Source organism: Hoplias malabaricus, chromosome 6, assembly GCF_029633855.1.
Source record: "Hoplias malabaricus isolate fHopMal1 chromosome 6, fHopMal1.hap1, whole genome shotgun sequence".
Classification (NCBI taxonomy): Eukaryota; Metazoa; Chordata; class Actinopteri; order Characiformes; family Erythrinidae; genus Hoplias; species Hoplias malabaricus.
In genome coordinates, this window is record NC_089805.1 from 41,421,216 (window position 1) to 41,446,210 (window position 24,995).

At 41.6% G+C, this 24,995-nt stretch overlaps 1 protein-coding gene across 2 annotated transcripts; it reads right to left on the reverse strand.

The window, feature by feature from the left end:
- Positions 1-886: 886 nt before the first annotated feature.
- prrc2a (proline-rich coiled-coil 2A) lies at positions 887-24,055 on the reverse strand. 2 transcript variants are annotated; one of them, XM_066674196.1, is made up of 16 exons: positions 23,946-24,055; positions 17,136-17,287; positions 14,553-14,730; positions 13,744-13,840; positions 12,719-12,794; positions 12,414-12,557; positions 11,926-12,173; positions 11,277-11,359; positions 10,932-11,077; positions 10,701-10,803; positions 10,395-10,584; positions 9,182-9,722; positions 8,682-8,929; positions 8,016-8,310; positions 7,477-7,702; positions 887-6,524 (listed from the first exon to the last, which is right to left on the reverse strand). In XM_066674196.1, exons 2-16 carry the CDS (start codon positions 17,248-17,250, stop codon positions 3,545-3,547), a joined length of 5,670 nt encoding a protein of 1,889 aa, XP_066530293.1. In that variant the 5' UTR covers positions 17,251-17,287; positions 23,946-24,055; the 3' UTR covers positions 887-3,544. The 2 variants fall into 2 exon arrangements, with proteins under 2 accessions (XP_066530293.1, XP_066530294.1); XM_066674197.1 differs by lacking the exon at positions 23,946-24,055 and adding an exon at positions 23,689-23,903.
- Between the last annotated feature and the right edge of the window lie 940 nt (positions 24,056-24,995).

Sequence of the window (24,995 nt, forward strand, 5' to 3'; positions counted from 1 at the left end):
TACTTAGGACATGGACTATTCCAATGTGTTCATCCATCCATCTGATCTCTTCATTAAAGTGATTTCACAGTGCTTAGGCTCATTGTCAATACTAATGTTAAATTGATTGAAGTTGCTGGACTGTGGTAAGGACATTTCCATACAGGAGGACCTTGACTGCTTCAGTATCACCTCCAGGTGTCAGTTACTGTCGTGCTGTGCTGGAAAGGCCTTGTCTGAATATAAAGTATGTCAGCTGTTGCATTCTCACTTCTAATCAGGTTGGGAGTAGTAACAAGTTTGATTATAGCCAACAGGTGCATGAACACCTAGTGCCTTCTCCAATGCTTCTCATATAGAACTCCAGATCTATCACTGAAGCTTCCTTCATGAGACTACTTGAGTGGAATTAATATTTTAAAGTGTTAAGACTGACCTAAGTTTAGACTGTCAGTACAGCGATACTATAAATTCCTTGCACAAACTAAATTAACTGCTAAAGATTCATATGTAAAACATCATCAGTAAAGTTTTGAAAATGCAGCTTCCTGCAAAAGACGCTTAGGGCTACACATTATTTGTAACCACTTTTCCAATTCAGGGTCACGGAGGGTCCGGAGCCTACCCGGAATCACTGGGCGCAAGGCAGGAACTTATCCTGGAGGGGGCGCCAGTCCTTCACAGGGCAACACACACTCACACCTATGGACACTTTTGAGTCACCAATCCACCTACCAACGTGCTTTTGGATCATGGGAGGAAACCCACACGGACACAGGGAGAACACACCAAACTCCTGATAGACAGTCCCTGGAGCTGTGTGACTGCGACACACCCTGCTGCCCCCTACATTACTTTGTGACACTGCGACCACGTTTTAAGAAGGGAACCAAACACAATGTCCATTAAAACAAAAGGTTTTTATTTAACTCTTCTCTCTGTATACTTTATTATAATAAGACACTTCTCTGCTTGTACATTGCTCCCTTGAACTTAAAAATGGCAACATTTGTTGGTGGGAATGTAAGTTGGGGTAGACAAACTTAGATACATACCAATATACATACATGTGTGTATATCAAGGCTCCAATAATAAACCATAAATGCTATAACAGCTGGAACCACTTCAGGTACCTTGGTAAAAGCTAAAAGTATAATACAATCTTTTGAGTATTCCAGGAAAACACTTTTAATGCTTATTTGTTTACTCATTAAACATGGGTACATACAACATGACCACACCAGTAGATAGTTAAGAGTGGAGGAGGGATAAGGGAACGAGCCGAGAGCCTGGGTGGGGGGGGAGTATATGGCTACTGATGGAAAGGCTCATCGAGCTGCAGCGGAAGATGTGTTCATGCGTGGGGCAGGGGGAGAATGTCAGTGGAAGGGAGTTAAGTAAAAAAAAAATAATTATTATATATATATATATATCCACTGCATTTCTTTCTCTTAATATAAAGGGAGGGGAGAATAGAGCGTTTAATGATTCTCACTGTAAGTACTTCATTTGGATAAACATACACACACTTGAATGCATATCCGCGAATGTATATAAGGAACACAGTAAAAACATCCTAGTATTGTCCACAGGAAAAAAAAAAAAAAAAAAAAAAAAAAGTCGATTATCTCAGCCTTCAATACCCATTCTCCCAGCCCCCCACAAAAGAACATTACACACACATTAGAGAGAATTCACACACACTTTTGAAATGCCCTATTCACTCATACACATTTCATTCAGAAGCACCTACTGAACATCCCAAATCTATTGTCCAGAAAAAAGGCATTCCCAAAAAACAAACCCCAACTTACAGCAGTAAAAATATAGATGCTGGTCAGAATAGAGAAGGGAACTTTGACCTTTTTAACTCAGGTTTTTTCAAAATGTACTTGCTGTAATCTGGACCTAAACCTTTGTCAGTAGACAGTGTTAGAGAGGGTACAAGTGACTCTTGTGACTTCCTAGGTGTATTGCACATCCATAACACAAACCAACTCCTTGGCAAAGACTTAAATATTTCAGAGAGACGAATGAGACTTGTGAAAGGCCTGTCATTTAATATTGTTGCCGATATTCGAGACAGACGGCGACCAACGTGATCATCTGCAGAGATTAGGTTTTGTCCACTTTATGATGCAAGATGTTTGAGAGAGAGAACGCCTCTCTAAATTCACTAAAACCTGCGAGAAAATGCATCAAAAGCAATATTTCTACCGCCCATGTTGATTTCAATGAAACGGACGCCTAATAGATGAAGACTACACAGCAGTAATGGGAATAATATATAAAAAAAAAAAGGGGGAGGGAAAAAGTCTAGGAGTGTCTGAGTTTACAAATTCCATGTGGTGGAGTACTTTGTATTGTTCTAAATGTCAAGGCTAGGATTTATTTGCTTTAGGAGTTATCAAAAAAGAAAAATAATAAATAAAAAATAAAATCGTCTTCAGTCTTCTTAGGATCAGAACACTCGGCGCAGTATTTCCTGAACAAGTTATTTGTTCTAAGAACCAACACGTGTTTTCAAGTAATGAAACTAATATTCGCAGCAAAGTCAAGTGAACTACAGGGAAACACAAAAGACTAGAGCAGAGAAGACAATCTCAGATTTATATATTTAAAGAAAGAAAAATGAAAAATAAAAAAAAGGAGGGGGGTGGGGTCTCACTAGTTTTCCGCAAGCAGCTACAACAGTGATATCAGAAACAGTAAATGTGAACATTAGTATCTCATGGGTGGAGCAAGCACAAATTAGTGAACTCAAAAATGGAGAAAAAAAAATAATCAAGAAGGGTGTTTATTAAAAAAATGCATTTTAATGACCTGCTTTGCAGAGGAAAAAAAAGTATTACAACCCTAACTTTTTAAAGGGAGGGAATATGAAACAAACCGAACAATGAGGTAAAAGGGAAAAAAAAGTAACACAAAAGTAGGAAAAAGTAAATCTATGGTACATCTGCACTTATTAAAAAGCACCTCCACACTCCGGACCCAAACTTGAAGAATAAGCAGAACTGCTTGAATGAACACACCAAGCTTAATCACCAGTGTGGTATAAATACACAGGGACATGACATAAACATCAGCCTTCCAGGTATGTTTCTAGCAACTATGCTGTCAAATGTATGACCGCCACACACACTGCAGTCACATTGTAGAGTGTCTATGTGTCAGCTTGATGCCATATTGTGCTTGTTTATGCAAACGTATAAATTTTATATCTGTATGTAATTTCAGTCAAAAGGTAATTACATTTTTTAAAAAATGGGGTCAAGTAATCGGAGTTGAACTTCGTTGCTGTGGGTGTATGAAAGGAAGGATACAGAGAAGGTGTGCATAGACAAAAATAAGGGACAAGAGACAAAGCAATAAACCAAGGGAGCTAGAATGAGTGTGTACACCATCTTCATAACTATATCTTGTACAATAATAATAATATCTTTAATATTAATAATAATAATAATAATAATAATATGGTAATATGTTAGGGGGAGAACAGATGAGTGGGCAGAGAAAAAGAGGGATTCTTTTGAAATGTTTTCCAAATTAAAACAGGGAAGGGATTTATTTCCTGTTCTTAGGAGAGGGCCAGTTACCACGCCTCTCACCACGGTTGGCCCCACTATTACCAGCTACAGCTCCTGGCCCGCCACCACTACCTGGAGGCCCTCTGGAGCCTTTGCCGCCACCGCCACCAGCACTGACCCTGCGATTCTGCCTCTCCATTCCAGGACGCTGGCTGGAGAAGCTCCTCTTGTTGGCGGCTGATTCTTTAGAAGTCATCTCTCTCTCACCACCTCCGCCTCCTCCACCTCCTCTGCCCGAAGGATGGTGGTGGTGATAGGAGGAGAAGGATTTGCCGCCTCCTCCGCCCTCCCGCTCTCGGAACTCTGTGAAGTCACTGCTTTCCGAGGCAGTCTCCCACTCCTCGTTGGCCTGGTCAGAGTTCTGGTTGGAGACGTCGGGAGACTTGGCCCCTCCCGCTGGGTTGTGGTTGTGGTGGTGTGGAGGGTGGGACAGGCCAGAGTTGCCATGGTTGCCATGGTAGTGATGATGGTGGTTGTGGTGGCTGTTCAGATTCAGGTTTGCGCTCCCAAGGTGGCTTATGTTGTTATTGTTATTGGTGGTAGCCGCGGCACTGTGGTTCGCGTTTGCGACAACAGTGGCAGTGGGGGGGACGTTGGTTGTGCCATCCGTTTCCTGCATGGAGTTTTGGGACGGCAAAGCAGACTGCTGCTGCTGTCCACCGACAGCTTCAATGATCCCACTGCTTCCATTGATGCGAGCTGCGTTCTCTCGCTCCTGCTTCAGTCGACGAAATCTGGGAGGCTTATCCTGCTGATGCTGGGACCGTCCATGTCGCCTACGGCGAGGAGGCCTCTCAGAACCTCTATTTGGGAAACCTCGCCCATCTGCGTTAGGCAGAAGAACTGGTTTGTTTGTGGGACCAGTGGAATTGGAAGTGTTGTGGCCTGAGGACATTTGGGTCAGTCCTCCGTTTTCAGTGCCTTGTTGAGTTGTTGTGGGCACAGAGGGAGCAGATGATACAGAGGAGTTTAGACCTTGATTCTGAGCCTGACCCTGCTCTACAGCTTTCTCCTTCTTTTCCCCAATAGGTCCACGTGTCACTTCTTTTGGTGGGATAGGTTGAGAGGGAGCGTGTTGTTTTCGGACCATTGCAGAGGATTTAGAAGGCAGACCTTGAGAAGGACCACCAGACCCACCAGCACGGTGTCCGCCAGGTGGCCCTCCTGCACTGCCTGAGCTTCTGTATACACTTCCTCCAGCACCACCTCCACCCCTACCACGTCTAGAAGGAACACCCCTAGGTGTGAACACTCTGGCTTGAGTATTTCTAGGAGGGGCTGAGGAGTTAGAAGAATTGGTCATAGCTGGGTTCTCTCCAACCGATCCTTTCTTGGAGTTTGCTTTGCGATCCTCCTTATCAGAGTGAGCAAGATCACTAGCAGCACTCTCACTGCCTGTTTCAGAGCCCCTCTGCCTCCTCCGTTTTGGCACCTCTTCATATTCAGATCCCTCGCTTCGGGTCTCGCTGTGGTTTCTGGCACGTCCAGGATGTGGCTGAGGGCCTCCCTGACCATGTCTGCCAGATGACACCTCCCGCTTGTAATCTTGGTTGGAAGAGGCATGCTGATAACCACTGTTGGCAGTTGACCTATAGTCCCGGCCGCTTCTACCCCCTGCTCTGCCACGTGCACTACCTGTATAAGTGCCTCTATAGCCCCTGCCCCGGCCATAGAACTCTCCTCGACCACGGTTGGCTCGGCTACCTCGGGAAGAGCCCGCATGGTAAGTGGAACCACCTCCGCTGCCACTTCTTTCAAAAGACCGATCCCTGTCCCTTCTAGACAGTGGAGGTGGACAGCCTGCGGTGTGGACTGAGTTGTCTCCATCTTTGGACCCTTTATTTTGTCCCCCTCCTGCACCTCGATCCTTTCCACTATTTCTTGGCTTTCCAGATTGCGTGGGCTCATCTTTTGCAGATGAGGACTGAGGACCAGAGATCAAATCTTGCTTGACTGCTATCTGACCCGAATCTTGTTCTTTATCTTTCCCAGAGCTTCCTGTGTTTTTATCTCCTTCACCTTCACCACCCTCTCTCTTCATTTCCTTCAACACAGGCCTCTTAATAGGACCTGCCCGCTTATTGGGGTTACCACCTCCTGACTGAACTGCAGGCTTATCAATCTGATTGCTGGGGTCTTCTCCTGTGTGTCCGGAGCCTGCCTTTCTATGTGCAGGGCCACCACTCACACTGCTGCTTCCAGGCCTCGGACCCCACTGTGTTTCAGTCTTTTGCTCACGACCACGCGAGTTAGGTTTTGGGTGGTGCTGCTGGTGGGAGGGCTGTGTGTGAGTGTACACATTTCCAGTTTTGTCCTGCTTCCGGCCACCAATGTTTCCATGTCCAGCGTCGTGCTCATGACGGGGTGGTGGGTGATGTAGTGACTGCTTTCCACTGTTGTCCTCCCTCGCTGAAGAGGAGGATGAAGAGGAAGAACAGGAAGAGGAAGGGGACGGCTGGTGGAGTGGAGGTGAGGTTTCGCTCTTTTTGGGCTCCCCTCCTCGCTCTCTTCCATTCTCCTGTTTTTGAGGATGAAGAGAGAAATGAGAGGGATGAGAGTGATGGGCATGTTGGTGCTGTAAATGAGGGTTGTTCTCCAAGGACGAGAGATCAGCCCGACCGTTGCGATCAAAATGGGCATGTTGAGCCCCCCAAATCTGACTCTGCTGGTTAGCCTGTGGACCTTCATCCTGATGGCCAAAGCCACGATGCTCTCCACCACTGTTCCCCCTCTGCTGTGGATGAGTGGCCATCCTGGACCCACCATCAGCAAAGCTGCTGTAATTTCCTCGCCCTGCCAAAAAGTGTTGGTGATGGCTGCCTCCCTGGCAACCAACTTGAGTCCCCAAAGGTGCTGTAGTTTGATCAGAGGAGCCAGAAGGAGAATTGGGGGCTAGAACAGGAGGCTGAATGGGGTCTGTCCCACCTTCTCGAACGCGCACTGGAGGAGTGTCCGACCTAGAACAGATGCAAAACACAAAAGTGAGATGCTGACGGACTATACTTTTCCTAAAACGGCAACACGGTCTATAATAACACAATGTATGAGATCTGAGAAACATTACACTATCACTACTAACTTCATACAAGAATTATTTGGTGTGTCTTGCATTCAGATTAAGGTTTGACCAGTTAAAGGGTATCAAACATGGGATTTCATTCCTCCCCCCCCCCCACAATTCTAAGCATTATCTTTTATTATATACAGCAACATAATATGAAAAGACTGAGGGCACTGCTGACTGGCTCCTGCCTAGATTCATTTTCTTTTAGGCTTTACAGCACATTTTCTCACATGTAATACAAAATTTGTGTCTAAATAGATGCAACACCACAAATATAAGTATACCGGAGGTAAACCCGCCACATCAGACAACCATGAGCCACCTGCTAGGCTTCAACTACAGCCCACCACTGGAAAAGAAAAACCAGTTAAGAGTTAGAAGTTGGTAAATAAGAAGTCAACCAGCTATTCAAGGCCTGTATGTACATGATCTTTCATTTTCCACAAACAAGTGCTTAGTCGCCAGCTTCTTACTCTTAAGCTGCTTTCACCAGGAATGTGGTACGCACTGTGCCTCCCACTCAAGTAGGTGCAGGCTGCTTTACAAACTATGTGCTGTGCTCACTGGTCAAATATAAGACCCTGCACGTCTGCTGTGGTGAATCTGATGTTGTGTATCTCGGTTGTGAATGCTGCTGAAAAAGTGTTGCAATGCAAAATGGTCAATTTTCCATGCTGTGTGTGAAATCTTTATTCGAGTTTTTCTCCTCGCATGCATGTAGTTACTTAAATGCAATTCTAAATCTTTTACATATATTTTACAAGAATAATACCTGTACTTTTTTTTTTGGATAGCTAAAGGATGAATTTTGCAATGATTAAAAGACAAACTGTTTAAGACTTCACCTTGGGCCTTTACCAATGTCCTCCTCTTCCAGAGTCTGTTTCTGCCTTAGTGGAGAACTCAGAGCCCGACCTTCACTTCCACCTGGAAATACATCTGGTCCCCAGGCCAGTTTAGGATCCATGGGGGGTGTACCACGATGGGGATGAGGGGGACCTCCATGCTGTTGCCTGTCGAAGGGGTCTGAACCAGAGCCACCAGAGTCAGACCGCTCTCGATTAATCATCCCTATAACCCCAGCAAAGCAGGAGGGAATTTGGTATACTTGTTTTACACAATAACTTACAGTAAAATAGGCACTAATACTAGTTAAGAATGCATTCTGAAGTTGTGACTTTACAAATGCTGTCAAAATATAGCAAAATATTTTTGAAAATGGGCATTAAAAACAATATTGCCTTACAACAGAACTCTAATATTAGCAAACACTCAGTATTTCTTTTGGATTCCAGTATTACTTAATACTCATATTATTTAATCCTATAAAATTTTGCACAGAGTGTATTGTTAAACTCCTAAATAAGCTTGATATTTAACAAACCAGAAGGGTGCATGCTGGCTGGGTAGTAGTCCATGGGAGGAGGACGAGACTGCATCATACGAGGGTCCATGTAGGACATCATCATCCAACGTGGGTCAAAATTCATGGGCAGAGGAGGTGGTCTTCCCATGGAGCCAGGTGGGTACAGTGCAGGTTGTTTAGGGCCTGACTGTGGTGCGGCACCAGGAGAGGGGCCCTGTGGGGTCGGCTGAGACTGGAGCTGGGCTTGGGCTGCCTGGCTGTGCTGCTGTTGCTGCTGCTGCTGCCACTGTTGCTGCTGTTTGAGGAGCTGTTCCTGAACAGAGTTTAGATGTAATTTTTTTATTTTATTTTAATTTTGTTTTAAATCAAATCATATATTTAAAACAACAATAATGTACTGGCCCAAAACTGAAAGCATGTGATGTAACCACTGACATACATTCTTCAGTAAAATGACATCAGAATATCATGGTAGAATAGAATGGTAGTGCGTTTGCCAAATTAGTAGTTTTAATAATATGAAAATGCCCTTACCACACATACCTTTACATTCATCATATTAAAAATGTGTTACTAAAAACACAGGGGAATTTAATTCTGCCCTTTTATAAGAATCACATGGCTTTACCAGCAATAAACATAGCAAAATGTGTAATACATGAAGAATAGAGACCAGATACTAACCTGTTGTTGTCTCTGAAAACGAGGTGGCAGAGATTTCTGGTATTTAGAAAAGCCCTGGCTGGGCATTCCACTCCCCTGCCGTCCTACTCCTCCAGGAACAGATTCAGTCTTCACAGATTCATCTGCGTTTCTGCTGCTGCGGATGTGTGCACCACTTGCAATGGGCTCCTCCTTGCTTTCCCCTGGTACTGTAACATCCAGGGGCTGCTGATGCGGAGGGACTAGAGGCTGAGCAACTTGCGGGGACTCTATATGAGGAAAAAGAATGCAAGAAATCAACTAACTCCATTTGCTAGACCTGGGAACGAACTGATAATTAAACATCTTTTAAAAGCATAACACGTTATGTTTAAAATATCTTTTGCCTTTACTTTGTTTGTAAACATAACATCAAACACAAATAGGACTTTATGATTCAGATATATTATACACACACACACTAAAATAATTATTGTCCAGCCCTAATTTAGAACTCCATAGAGAGAGTGATGAAGACTAACCTGTGTTTGAGTCATAGCTGCTGTTGCTGCCAGCTCTTTGCCTATTATTAGCATTTGCATTAGCAGTTAGACCCAGTGTTGGGACAGCCGTGTGAGCGGATGCAAGAGGAGGCTCTTCTATGTCCACGCAGGGTGATGGGGGCTGGCTGGCACTGGAGGAGGACACAGACTGTGGGAGGGAAGGGCTCGGGCTGCTTGCAGGAGCATCCCCTACGACACTAGGCTTGATGCTCTGCTGCTGGGGCGGTGGAGGCTGCTGCTGCTGTTGCTGCTGCTTCTCATCCAACCTTTTCAGCTTCTCAGCACAAGCAGCACGCCTCTCTTCTTCCATCCTGCGCTCTTCCTCTTCACGCCGGCGCCGTGCTCGCTCCACTGCTGCAGAGATCTCGGATGATGACTGCTTTCTCCTCTGACGCCAGGTCTCATCCTCGTCCTCACCCTGCTGCCGGGGATGCAGGGTGTTCGAGGCTGGAGGGGCCGGACCACCTGCCTGAGCCTGATTCGGGGGCTTCTGGGGGGCCGACTGGCTTGGGGGTCTCTCCTGTCAAGACAAAAATAAGAGATTCACTTTGCTGGCCTGGAAAAAAGTTTATAGTTACCTCCAACAGCAGGAATATGCTCTTGTTCATGGGATTGATGTTACAATCATGTTGTCCTTCTTTTTGTAACATGGACCCCAACCCAATGTACCTGGCGGTAGTAGGAGAAGGGACCCTGCCCCAGAAGCGGCCCTGGTGGGGGGGGAGGGCTGCTCCCGAGGATATGCCCCTGTATACAGGCACAAGCACCTGTCAGTGAGTCCTCCTGGAAGCAGGGATGCATCAATTCGATATATTGGACCGGTATCAGCACCATTGCTGACTTTATTGGAAATGGGTAGTGGTCATCCATCCTAGATACCATTTGCAAGTAATGATTGCAGTGTAATGCTGCATCGTCCAGACCTCTATGCATTACACATGAATTCATACATAGTAAAGTATTTACAAAGTAATTCTGTTTAAAGAAAAATGGAGAAACTGGGAATCAGTATCTGATTTCGGGTCTCTGTTTCAAGAGAGGAAAAAGAGTGATCTGTGCATCCCTTTGAGGAAGCACAACATGTGATTGAGATATTTTTTTCCCTATCCTCCTCACAGTGACTTCTAAGAAGAAGCAAGAAGTGACATTAACAAACTTGAAGATAGTCTACATGAGTTTAGGAAGGTCATACCTGGTAGGGTCCAGTGCTTGTCTGACCACCCCAACTACTGCCTCCCTCCTCGGCCCAGTTTGGCTTGCTGGAGGGTACTGGCGGGGCCTCATCAGAACTGGATGGAGGGGTGCGCCTCAAGTCCCCTCCACTGTCAGACGTTCGAGAACGTAAACTTGGGGCAGGTCCGTCTGGGGATTTCTGCTGCTCCCTAGAAGGTTACCATTGAGAAGGAGAAATTTAAGAAAAAAAAAAATGCATCTACACAGCAGTAGATAAACCACCTGGGCACCTCATGACAAATGTGAGCAACAGGACCAAGCATACCGAGCTCCGTTCAGGCATTCAGTCTTCTCCTCCTCCCCTTCTTCATCTCCTTCATCATCACTGAACTTCAATTTGGCGGAGTAGTCAATTTCCTCCTGTGCCCCTGAGCATAAGGAAGGGTGAGGAAGAAGAGAGACCAAAACTTTCAGGGAAGATGCCAAGGAAAATATCCAGACCACAAAAAAGTAGTTTTAGGCCTGTGACAAAAAGGCCCGCAAACATTCTCCTTACCAGCCCACCCTTCATCTCCATCATGATCTAGCTCGTCCAGCTCCTTGAGGTCATCCTGTTTGAGGATGGAGGGACGTCGTACCACCTCACCACGTGGACCAACTGGTCTCCCATCTGGTGCAGGACCCCCCTGAGAACGAGGGAATCTGAAGATAAAACAGGGAAAGAAAATAAGACAGAGCTGTAAGGCGACATTTATTTAAAAAAAAATAAAATAAATAAAAAAAATAAATAAATAAAAAAAGAATTGAAGGTAAAATGAAGGAGGTAATAATTAACTATAACTTGTTATCTAAAGACTTTTAATGAAAGAAATTAAAGATTAAGAGCGTCTGCCTGCCTTACCTAGCAGCCTCATTGGGTGTCGGAAACCTGTAAGGCCCCTGGGGTCCATAAGGGGGTGGAAAGGGCAGGTATGGTGGGTACATCTGGAACACAAACAAAGAAGCAGCACAAGATTTGTTTTTTTTTTTTTTGTTTTTTTTTTTTTTTTTTTAAGTTTTTGGCACACATGTTCCTGTTTACAGTCTAAAAGTCACTCAATATTTAGTGGAAAGATCCTATAAAACAAAAAAACAGGTCATTTATATGCTATTAACAGGTTATATAACCATATATCTTGATCTTATTATTGGGTTCATTTGTTTTCATGCAAATGAACAGATTTTACCAAACTGAGCTGAATGCGAAAACACTGCACTGTATTTCAAAAATCTAACACTACCTCGTCTCAATGTAAAAAAGACTGGATCAAACAACATTTTTTCCCCATTTAAAAAAAGGTCAGAGTGAGAATTGTGGAGTACTCATGTGTGACCAAATATATATTAAATAACGAAAACTTTAGTTCATTAAAATTAATATTTGGGGAAAAATGAATGAAAAAGCTAAACTGGGCAGTTCAAGGAAACGTGTGAAAGCACTGAATTTTTCTTGGATAAGGTTTTACCAGAGAAAGCTGACAAAAAAATAAATAAAAAATGACAGCACTTACGAAAGGAGGCATGATTCCTCTGTACGCAGGGAATTGTGGGCCTACAGGAGGCTGGGGGAGGGGAAGGGTGGGGCTGCCGGCAGGAGGGTTTCTAGGCGGCCCAAGGGAGGATGGATTTTGTTGGAGAGGAGGGGCCCCGGCAGCCCCCTCCATCATCAATGCCCCTCCAACACCACCCTCCACAACCCCCTCCCCAGTTATGGTGGGCGCCAAAGCACGGCCCCCACCATCCCGCCAACTCGTCACATCTGGATTAGAAAGAGAGTGTGATCATATCAATTACTGCATAGCCATAAAAACACAAAACCTAGGCGTATATTAAGGGGTAAACTATGTCAAACAGGGCAACAAATTAATAACAGCTTAAAAACACACTCAGATTTCTCAATGATAAGGGTTTTCTTGTGTAAGGAGCTTCTTTTTTGTATGTATAGAGAGATAGAGAGATAGATGATTTCTCAAAAATTAAAGTACAGTGGTGCACTCACTCTGGGGGCGGAGGCTTGGTCCTGGCCCATACCACTGATCGGCAGTGGCCTGTTCTTTGCCAGCTTTGTCCTGGTCTCCCGCCGCCTGCAGGGTGGGAAATTCCTCTCGAGAGAATGGCGACGGTTGGTTTGATCCCTTTCCACCTGAACAGAGCCAGGAGCAAGAGGTGATGAAACATGTCTAATATTCATGTCATCACTGAACTGCTCTTTAACTTAAAACCCATTAAACCAGTGAGAAGCAAATCACTGCCTGAGTTTCATCTATGAATGAAGCACAGTCACATTCAAATCTGATGTCTCACCATCTCCTTGTACTCCATGCGTAACACTGGCCTGAGCCCAGGACCTTGTCCCTGCGGCTAGAGTTGTAGGTTGAGCCTAAAAAAGGGCACAGTTCTCCAGTTAGAAATTCTATCACAACAGCTTTTCTCCACGTGTATGCTGCGTCACACTGGGGTGCCATCAAATACATTGACATGGCTGACATAAAGACAACAAAAACTGTTACAAAACTATATCATGAAAATGCAGCTACATCATCCGAACAGTAACATGGCCAGAAATAAAACTGCAGCCAGGCCTGAGTAATTTCTGCTTCACAGCATTTACAACCAGTGGCATAGGTAAAAGTGCATGTCCAATTTAATGTTTTGACAGCTGGGTGCAGTTAACTTTCACCATGTTGATCAAGTGAAAGTTGGTCGTGCGTCTTGCGCTATCACCAAATAGGAACCAACGTTCACTTGCGCAAGCTACAAGTTTAACAAACAGTGGCTGACTGGGTGGACACCAATCTTGTCTGAACCAGTGGCCATGCTCTTGACTCATAAACGTCCCAAGAACAAAGTCATAATGTTTAGAGAATAAAAGTAAGAATATTCTGAGTATAAAGTGAGAATATAAAGATAATTATATATAGATAATATAAAGACAAAATTATCAATGAGAGATTTAGTGAGTATTTTCCAATTGAGTTTTTTGCTCACTATCAGCGGAGCTGGAGGGCGGGGTTGTGTTGTGACACAGCATACACAATCAAACAATTTTTTTCCCCATATTCAGAACCACTGGTAGACCACATGGAACAATGACTGAACAAACTGCTTATTATTATCATCATTATTATTATTAGAGATTCATGAGGTATGACGTATAATTACTCTAAGCAATCAGAATTTGTCAATTTTCGATATCCAAAAGTCTAAAACTAGTATTAAACCAATATCAGCAGATAGACAGGCAGAAATTCTGCAAGCTGAAATGAAATCGGAGGAAAATCTGATTCCAAAAAGTAGGGAAAACATGCACAGTTGAAGAAAGGCAGTACCTCTTGAGCTGGAGGTGTTCTCGGCAGGCTCTGTGCAGGCGTCTGTGAAGCCACAGGCTGCTGCGACTCCGGCTGCGGTGCTGACGATACATCGGTACTGCAGAAGACAGAAGTGAGGAAACATAAGCTCAACTTGGAGATCAGATCATCAAGAGACCCAGCCTTACAGTAAACAAGAAATAAAAGGTCTCACCATGAACCAAGTAGATATGGAAGCATTTACATATCACTGATGAGGGACAACATGTCTAAATGCTCCCAGCTACCACTTTCACTGACCAACTGGCTATGTTCACACATTTTTTGTGCAGCTTCTAATGTAAACTACTTATGCTTTACTTGAATGATAAAATAATCACTGACAGTGTTAAAAGATCTGCCATCTGTATCTGATCTGCCATATAGTTAGCAATATTTTAATTGTTTTCGTTCATAGAAAATACCCACATAGAAACGTCTAATATCTCAAGGATTGTTCTATTTACAGTCATTAATGTCATAACTTTACAGTGATTTATGAATAGCTTGGAGAAACTATGGTAGAAAATATTCTTAATATAATTCTCTGTAAATACTTTGAGGTGGAGAGTTATAACCAAAGGATATAACCACAGCCTATTAAGTAACATATTGAACTGCCAATAGCTTCTGATTTAACAACGGAGCTACTTTAAGACTACACATATGCGAGTCAAATTCAAAAAGTCGTATAATAGTCATGTAATAGCCAGAAAAAAGGACTCAAATAGGGTCAAATAATTTCAGTTTTGTTTGACAGGAAACTGAACAGACAGGAAACTAGGGCTCACCTCTTTGGGTCTGCTGACTCCTGCTTGCTTGCCCATCCTGTGCCGTCTTTGGGAACGAGCGAGACGTTGGGGTCGTTGCCTTTGTTCTCCGCCTTCAGACTGGGCAGGCTGGCTGGGGGGGGCATACGCCGTGCAGAGGCAACTTTACCAAGAGACTGCAAGCCATGACGAGGGGCAACTAAAAAGAGAGAGAGACAGAAGGGAGAGAAGAGAGTAGATCAGCACATTACAAACACAGAAACATGACACCATCTTGAAAAAATGATCCGGAGAAGAAGAGGCAGAGGCATGCCAGTAAATGTCAGTTACAGAGGCATACCTGTGAGAGCTAAAGAGAAACACGGACAAGGCAATTTGCTTTAATATTTTTTTTTTTTTGGGTGGTTGAGAATTCACAGAAGCACACAGCTACTACAAATCCATTTAGAACAGACTTAGCGCGCACACACTTAGAGGGGAGGAAAAGAGAAAAAAAATAATAAAAAGGTACGGTAGAGGTACATTATTGGTTACTAAAGGTACAAACAGTTTAAACGTACCTCTAAAGTTATAACAGTGTTTAAAAGTCCAGGTGTGTTCCCTAAAGGTACGTCAATACGATTAATATTTAAGATTTCATTACAGAACTGTGTAAAATAAATGACTATTATAAAAGTCCCAGAGATGAAATGGAGTGTATGAAATCAACACAATTTTAAAATCTACAATAAAATAAAGTACAATTATGTTCTTTGATTAAAAGTAAAAATATGTACCCTTGAGGGTACCACCAGAGAAACAGCAAAAGGTACCAACATAGTGACAAATATTCTGACTGTGCAAGTAAATACAAGCCATTTAGTGCCACAGTAGGGTCTGTGCCATTGCAGTTAAAGCTATACTTTCAATCTTGGCTCTGAACAGTGTTTAGCACAAACACTTTTTCGCCAGTGTTCCTGAGATCTGAGATGATGACTGTGTACACTAAAGAGTCTAACTCTGAGCAAATAACTCAAAGCAACGTTCTAAGCGTCTCTTATTGCCAGATTTTACCAGCTCTCATGTTCACTTTTTCCAGGACTTCCATAATATTTTTTCCCCAATTTTAATAATGTCCTGCTATTGTTAAAGACTGGATAAAAAAACCTATAAATTTTCATGTCTTAATCTACAAGTTTTTTCATGTTTTCCAGGATGTGGGGAATAATAATCAGATATTCATGCCTGACGTCAACAAGAATATTTGGGGTAACCTAGATGAGCTGGCAAGAATTCTAAGCATTTCCAAGCTTTACCTACTCTGGCTCAGAATTTGACGCACGGCCAAGTGAAACTGTGCTGGTAACATGCACACTTAGTGCTGCCAGCGATGTTGTTAAAGAGACTACTGTTGTTTAACACTTAACTCTAATCGATTGAACAGCTACAACAGGCCTGCTACTGCAGTGCTCAAAACTGTTAAGACTGCAATTCAGCTAATTATTTGGAGCGACAGCCTTTAATACACAAAAAACCTCACAGAGTAGTAATGAGCTAGACAGGTAGAATTACAAGAATGTTAAGAGCTTTCAGCCACAAGAAGTTGCTTTATTCTCAGACACAGGCTGCAAAGGGAGACACAACCCAAGATGAACCAACGTGCAAATACCAAACATGTCTGCAAGAAGCTTAAATTATAGAATTGTGAAATAAACAGCAATATCTAAGAAAATGTCTGTTTTTTTTTTATTTTTGAACAAAGCAAAACAGCAGCAGCCAATGAGAGAAGTAGTAATATATTTATATTAATTTATAAAATTATCAAAGCGTAGTATTAATAGTAAAACAGTCAATTAAAAAAAAAAAAAAAAAAAAAAAAAAAACACCAGGTAAGTCTTGGTATATTGAGCTCTCCCTACAGTTTCAGAGTCTATTCCACTTATAAAGCACTGTCCTAAAATCAAGGGGAAGGGAGATGGAGGGAGCGGGTGGTTTCCTACCTTCCTCCAACAGTTACATAATGCAGTTTCTTAAGTGCTGAGCCTAGAGTAGCAACAGCAGACTCTCTACTCTCCCAATTACAGGTCAGTGAAGCATCACAATGATTTTTAAGTTTGAAGCTGTTTTTATGATAAAAAAAATATTATGCAGGGTTGCTTTAAAAAGGGATAAAAGTTTGGAAGCAAACAATTGTTCATAAAATATACAACAAGTAAAACCTACACATCAAATAATCTGTGGCACATATACTTAGGACCAGCAAAGACAGAATACCAAGAAAACATTTAAAGTCAAGATTAATTTGGAAGGAAAATGTTGAGATATGAATGCTGAATGCTTGGTGCCTGAGCATCTATCAGTTAGTTGTAGTTGTGTTATGTTCAGAGAACGTTAATATTTGGTTGATTGTGATCAGCCTGACCTGATATTGTTCATAATGCTACAAGTGGTGGCTTTTTAAAAAAGTCACCATGTCAAATTAGTTTTATATTTTATTTTTAATCAAACACTTACAATCAGATGTAACGCCAATAAAAAAGCCTTTTAAATATTATTAATCGTACTCTAAACTATACTTTTCTCCTAATTTATATTAAAGCAAAATATCAGCAATGTAACACTTACCAACAGGCTTCTGTGCTTCAAGGCTCTTTCCTTTGTAAGTATCAAACAGGTTGAGAGATGCATACTTGGTTTTGCCATCCTTCCCCTTTGCTGTTTGCCCAGAGCGCTCTGACATTGCGCTGTACGCTCATTGAGTATGGTGAGTCCTGAGACTGAGAGCGAAAGTGAAGAATGAGTGACGGCATGGGAAGAGAAAGAGGAGAGAAAAAAACAAATTAATTAAATAAATAAATATATAAATAAATAAAAGAAATACAAGGTTAAAAGAAAACGTAAGGGTACCAAAAAATTTACAGCACAGTAACTTTGTAGAATACATTACCCTACTGGCTAAGGTGATACTGTGCCTGAATGAATTATATATGGAAAATACAGCCATTCATACTCCACCAGAGACTACATAGGTCTAATCATAGCAACACAGCCAATAAGTCCCACACAATCCATTAGAACGTAGCAAACATTGACATTAAATAATCACAAATGTGCTTGCTCTCTAAAGACAGGACCCAAACCACTACTGGTTCATGTTCCACTAGGCTTTAAAAGGTTACTAATCACAATTACTTTATTTACAAATGCAAATCTATTCCTGCCTTTGGAATATCATAAAAACGTAACTATAATTTACTCCACATCCATTCAGACCTTAGACCATCACCAATCCACAACCCAAGCCAACAGATTGTGGTGTTTGTTATTTATTTATTAATTTATAACTCATTTTCTTAAATAGGTCTAGAATAGAAAACACCCAACTGTGAATTTTTGGACCAATATTGTTGCTGTTGTGATGGACTGGCGCCCAGTCCAGGGTAAGTTTCCTGCTTTGCACCCAATGTTTCTGAGTAGGCTCGGGAACTACATTGACCCTGAACTGAATGAAGCAGTTAAAGAAGGACTATGACTAAAACTGCAGGTTTTTTAAATAACAAAAAAAACTCCACAATGTATGTTTTAACCCAGAACAACAGTACCATTTTTTTAAAACAGTGTAACAAACTGCTACAAAATTATGGATTTGTTTGTAACACAGACTCTGCTTGTTCTAACTCGTCTAACTCGTCGTTCCAACTCGTGCTCTTACCACTTCGTTTAGTGTAAACATAAAGGTTACAATAAAGCTGTAGCTCCTGATATGTGGAAACTGCCCTCCTGCATATCATGAATTTTGTTTAAAAAAATGCATTTCATCCATACAATGATAAAAATCTTAAGCAAATTAGTTAGCGCAACTAGAGGTATAATTTAGCAGGTTCCCGTTATTGAGCAGCCTTGCGCCCACTGATTCTAGGTAGGATCTGGACCCACCACGACCGTGAACTGGATATGCGGTTAAATATAATGAATGACTGTTATTGAGCAAATATCAGCAGAAAATAGTGGATCGTATATCAGAGAAAACAATAATGAATGCAATCCAAGCAGTATTCATTCACAATATGCTATCTTGTTGTCTGTAAGTATATATATGTCATATATATATGACAGTTATATATATATATATATATATATATATATATATATATATATATATATATATATATATATATATATATATATATATATAAAAAAACACCACACACACACACACACACACACACATTTGCACTATACACACATATGAAGCATATTCCTGGCATGTTTAAATACCAGTTTCCTAAGAATTGCTTGAAAAATTGCAGACAAAAACTATTCTAAAGATGGCTGTAATTTTAAACTCTTCCAGTGCAGTCAATGGAGTGAAAGGTGTTATAACAGAATAGCAATGTTCATTTTACTTGTAAAGAAGTGTTGATGGCTTTCAGGAGAGGAAAAACATCAGAAGTGGTTTGAACTGTGGTTGCCATGGTGACACATTATAAATGATGCTGCACAGTTTTGAGAGGCTGCATCCATAGCAACAGTGGGCCGAGTGTGTTTCACCATTCGCCAATAAGATCCAGGGCTGACAGTGGTTCAGGGTGTATACTGAGGTGTATACAGCTATAAAGGCATCCAGTTCATCCAGTGACAGTTTTAAAACTTGCTGTGCCAAAACAGCTCCCTGACAGTACTTACTTCTGCATACATATATAAATGTGCAAAACTTGCACACCTGTGTGGGAGCATCTGCACACCTCTGAATACAGATGTTCACGTAGTACTACATAGATCTAAAGTACGACATATATATATATATACACACACACACACACACACACGTCTGTTACATCTTTTTTTTTTTTTTTTTTTTTTTATAAATCAGAACACTGAATTAGTTCACCTAAAAAGTCATTAAAGGAGACTTTAAATAATACTGCGACATTTCCTGCTGAAGTCATTAAGAGAGAAAAATGTGTAAAATAATCTAAATTAGTTAATATGAAATGCACAGTTCTAGAGAAACGTAGTTAAATCTGTTCACATTGGCAGTGACAGAAATTTGGTCTCTAAAAGGTCTGTCTCAAAAAGCTACAGAAATATTTAAACACAAATAATGACTATAAATACATTACCTGATGACTGAGACATTACAATTTTATCACAACGCCTAAATCAAATTACATATTCTACATCCATGGGGGAAAGGTTCATACAGGTTGCTGCCCAACAAAATGGTTCCCAAAAAATATTAAATTAGGTTTTACATGTTAGGATTCATCACTACCATTAACGACATACACACACATGCAAAATCAGGAGACACGTGTGGATTCACAAATTGTTGTGGACAATAAATTATCATTATGTCATTCATTCATTGTCTGTAACTGCTTATCCAGTTCAGGTTTGCTGTGGGCTCAGATCATACCTGGAATCACTGGACGCAAGGTGTGAATACACCCGGGAGGGGGCGCCAGTCCATTGCAGGGTGACAAATTCACTCATGTTTTTGGTCCATGGGAGGGAACCCGACCACTCAAAGGAAATCCACGCGGACACAAATGAGCACACCAAGCTCCTCATGGACAGTCATAGAGAGCTGCCTATTATTAATAATGTTTTAATTATTTTGTGTTGTGACATTCTGATCCCCAGTTAGCAATTTCTCCAACATAAAGAAAATGTACCATTCTACAGCAAACCAACATCAGTAGGTTTGGGACTGAAAGGTTGCTGGTTTGATTCCCAAGACCAGCAGGAGAATTGATGGTGGTGGGAGTGAATAAACAGTGCTGCCCTCGTTCGTTAATCCATAGCTGATTTGCCCTTAATCAAGACACATAACCCCAAACTGCTCCCCAAGTGCCAGGGATGGCTGCCTGCCGCTCTGGGTGTATGTTCACTGTCCCTAGTGCACATGCCTGTTCACTGCCACTGATGGGTTAAATTTGGAAAACACATTGTTGTAAAATGATAAATAACCACACATTGAATTTCCTTTCAAACACCAAAACTTCAGAGCTTGATGCTTTTGTTTGAGAATCTAACCTCGTGTGACAATACTGAGACCATACTTAATCTACGCCAGTACTCAGACCTTTAAGAAGAATAAAAGAAGAAAAAAAGAAAAACAAAGCATAAAGACTGAAGTGTAACCAGTTTTGCTTGTACTTGCAATTATGTAATTATCGTAGCTTATAAGGGCAGATTACTCACAGGTACACATGACCACATGCATCTACAGTCAAACATTTGCTCACACAAGTAGAAGTGCGTACGGTCCTTTAACTAAATGTGATTAGTTAGCACAGCACTCTTTGAAACATTTGTTTCATGTGTTTGGAAAAAATGATGATCAATGATTTCTATAATTATGTATCTAGAGCCTATTATCAATCAAGAAGGCTACTGAAAAAAAAAAAACAAAAAAAAAAAACAAATCTTAAATCTTAAGTGAGCTATGAAAATATCTGTTCACGTAACGCTTAAATAGACCGTGAAAAAAATTACATATACATATATATAAACCTTTATTCATTCAGCCTCAAATCTTCTATTCTTAGTTTTAGAGTTTACTAGATTTTTCCTCATCGAGCACTTCACTACTGAAATTTGATTTAGGTTGACTTTGCTACTTTGACCTGCAGTAACTTACTTCACACAATTCGGTAGTGAAACGCCTGCTTTATTTATGCCCGGCGTTTAAAATAATAAAATGTAATTTCACTGTCGTAGAGCAGAATGTATGTTAACCTGGAGGCTTATGTGTTGCTATTTTCCCTCCCTTGTACCAGCTGCACTTAAGGTGGCACAAAAAGCCCCAGCAGACCAAAATCGAGATTAATAAAATGAGGTCGTGGGATGATGGCCGGCGAACTCGGCCAATTGCGCAGAGATTAGCAAACATGAGGCTGGTGAGCAGAGACATGCAGCATTAAAACTACACAACTAGACGATACTTGAGGAGGTCAGAGTAGAGAACCGTAAAGGCTTCATGTGCTTAAATTTGAGTGTGAAACGTTAATTTAGATTTAAACACTTCGCGCGTTCAAATAGTTCCAACGCGTGTTAGCTTTAGCATTGGCCTCCATATTTCAGGATGGGGCGGGGGACGAGGGGGAGGGACAAACGACTCAGAGTCGAACTCAAAAGAATCTATTCATTAATTCCAAGCATTAGGGACTCGAGAGTCGACTCTGAATCTTTGAACACTATTCTCTACAGAGACTTTCACACCCGAGTAAGAGCACTCTACATGAGAACTATGAGGGGTATTTTTTACATACATAATACATAAATATTGAATGTCCAGTATATAACCGAATCCAACAATAAAATATGCATTTTTTCAATTAAAACCTATATACTGAACTAAACAGAGTACAGGTTTTTAAACAAAAAAAGACAATACTCCAGGACCAGGGCTATGTAAACCTGCCACAATAGGTAGCCATTTGAGATTCAGCCAGGGACTATATTCAGTGCCTAGATCTGAGGAGTCCTCACATCCAGCTTCCAGTCCCAGATTTAGTCATCAATAATAGGATGCAAAAACTTGGCCAAACAATTGAGGACCAGACACTGGACTCACGGTCCAGCTTTAAAGATCTCCAATCTTGACTGTCTGAGAAACTTGTCTCTTTACAGCTCACACATCTACAACTGTATTTTACCTCAGACAACAAAAATCAAATATATAAATTATCAATATTATTGGCAACCCCAAACTGCTACCACCCAGAACCTAAAAATGTATAAATAAATTAGGCACAATGTAGTCATACAATTAGCTAAAGACCAGCAAAAGGCTGAGAAGTTAACTTAGAGGGAAAAAAATTGTAACAATTTTTATTTACAGCTTCTAAAATGTGACACTACCAGTGCAGCTAAAACCATTAAAATAGTTTAACGCATATTGCGTATTGTAAAAATGACTTTAAAACACTGTCAGCAATTAAACAGCTCTGTTAAACAAAAATAACATATTTAGAGTTATGAAGGATGAGGAGGAAGGAAAAAACAACTTCATGCCGTAAAGTGGATATGGTGTAACTCTAGACCTTCGCATTTACAGCATTTAGCAGACGCCTTCATTCAGTGTGGATCTATGAATGTGAGATCAGCCCCGGGCTCCAAACCCAACCACCACTCACCTGCAGCTCAAAAAGCCCCACGAGTGTACGGGGTTGGCGCTTTAGGTTTATGCCATAATCAACACTGGATGTCTGAATCGTCCTGTTCGAGACTGAGCTAAAACGTTACACTTGCTGCTTATTTTACTCATGTTTCATGTCCTAGCGTTAGCAAAAAAAAAAAAAAAAAGCCACGGACACGTTAACAACGTAAACACGAAATTTCCATTAAAGGGTGCCTTTAAGCATTTATTTATCACCATATTGCACATCTCTGCTATACGGTTCACTCTATGAATATAGGTTATAGGAAGAAGCCATTTGAAATTCAAGCATCTTATATCTTGGGGTTTGGAATCGAGATCATCGTTACGTGGAATCTATTCATGGAGTCGATTCCCGTCTCTAGGGCTCTGAATCAGACTCGACTCCCAAGTGTCTGGAGTCAAACAGAGCTCATGTTTCATAATACAAAAGCTGCGATGTACACGCCAAAATACACTTAATATAACCGAAGAAAATAATGCAATGTGTCACAGTCGTGAACTGGATTCACAGAACCTAGATAAATATGATACCTGGGGAGATAAAGGGACGCGGCTGATGTTAACGTTTACGAGAACAACACAAAATGGCGGCGATTCGGCTTAGGCCGTTAGCCCAGGCCTAAATGAGCCTCCTTATACACAGAAATACATCGATGGAGTTCAATAATGTAATGCGTATCGATAGTAGACACTGAAATATGATGGTGGGTGGTATATTATGGTGGTATAAGCGTGTAGATACTTGAACTAAGGGTCAAAGAGTAGCCGAGCTTAACGCTTACTAACGCTGGCTACGTCGAGCTGTGCGAGGAATACAGACCGTAAAAACGAATTTAGGACGGGTTTATAGCCCCGAGCGACGTATAGATGCCTAAAGGCCCTCTACATTTAAACAGTGCCGTTTAAAGTGGCCACACGCATCGTTAACACCAGGGAACGAGTAGCGCTGGGCACCGACACGGGGGAGAAAATATATTAACGCCATTAATATTCAACATATTTACTGACCTGGTCTTGTTCCGACTCGTCTCGAGGTAGTATCGCTGGGGTATGAATATTATTAACAAGTCAAATCCCTCGGTTTCTAGCCAGCTACTCGTGTATCTGCGCTTAAAGCCCTCGCTGTTGTTGTTCGGCTGTGGCTGTTGTTAGCTGGCAGAAAAAAATCTCAAGTCTAAACACAACCCAAACCCCCGCCTGAATAAAGCCAAATATCTGATCTGAGATGCAATACTGCAGAGAGTGAGGTGTGCAAGGAAGCTTACTTGTACTCCTTTTCTCCTTTTTTCCACAAAAAAAATAAATGAAAAAAGGGAAAAATAAAAATATGATACAGAAGAACGGTTACGCTCCTTCTCTACTAGAGCCGTCAACGGCTACTAAGGGCTGCAGCGAGGGGCGGGGCGAAACAATATCAGGGCGGGCTCTAATTAACATAACGCTCTTCTACACCAATCAGACACGTTCTACTTACCTATTAAAGATTTTCTGGACGTTAAATTATATTTTGGATGGAAAACACGATTCAAAGTCCACTGCGTGAATAAATAAATGCTTCTTATCGAAATCATAACAGGAAAATGGTGCCATGCATGTCTAAATAAGACTGTACTGCTGAACAGTTTTTATTTTCCAGTAGCAAGAACTGCTGTTTGCATTATAGCCTACATTGTTCAACAATGTCTGAACAAGTTTTAACTGGAGACATGTAATAAAGACTCTAAAAAATATAGTCTAAGAAAAGTTTGCTTTGTTTGCAGATGATAAAAGCACCCTGGATTTGAATGTTATAGAAAATAATTTAAAATCATTACCGCAGATCATTTTGTTTTTTGTTCTCTCTAATGGAGCAAAAGTGTAACAGTTTTGTACCAAGGGTTTTGAAAAATGTCAATATAACACAATGCTTGGGAGTGTAAGCTGCTGCTTTACAACTTCTGCAGCCAGACCTTGGCCAAATCACCATCAAAGCACAATCATTAATGCAGTGAAGTTGTCAAGGTCACTTTTTTAAAAGCTTGTCTAGCTCTTGCAGCATCTCCCCCTTAAGTGCCAAGCAGAGCCGGTGGCCGTTATATCATCTGGCCATTCATGGTAGTGTGCTATCATGGAGTAGCTGGTTGTAGTAAAGCTCACAAGCAGTGTTGCCATTGTAACAGGGAGGCCAAGACTCTTGTCCGTCCTCAATCTCAGCGTTCTGCCACTGTGTTGCAGGTGCCATTGAGCTGGTGATGTTGTCCTCAGCCACCTGTCAGACTCTGAGTTCCTGGCCACTGTCACCTTCAGCTGTCTGCTGAGTTTGCCCCTCTGGACTG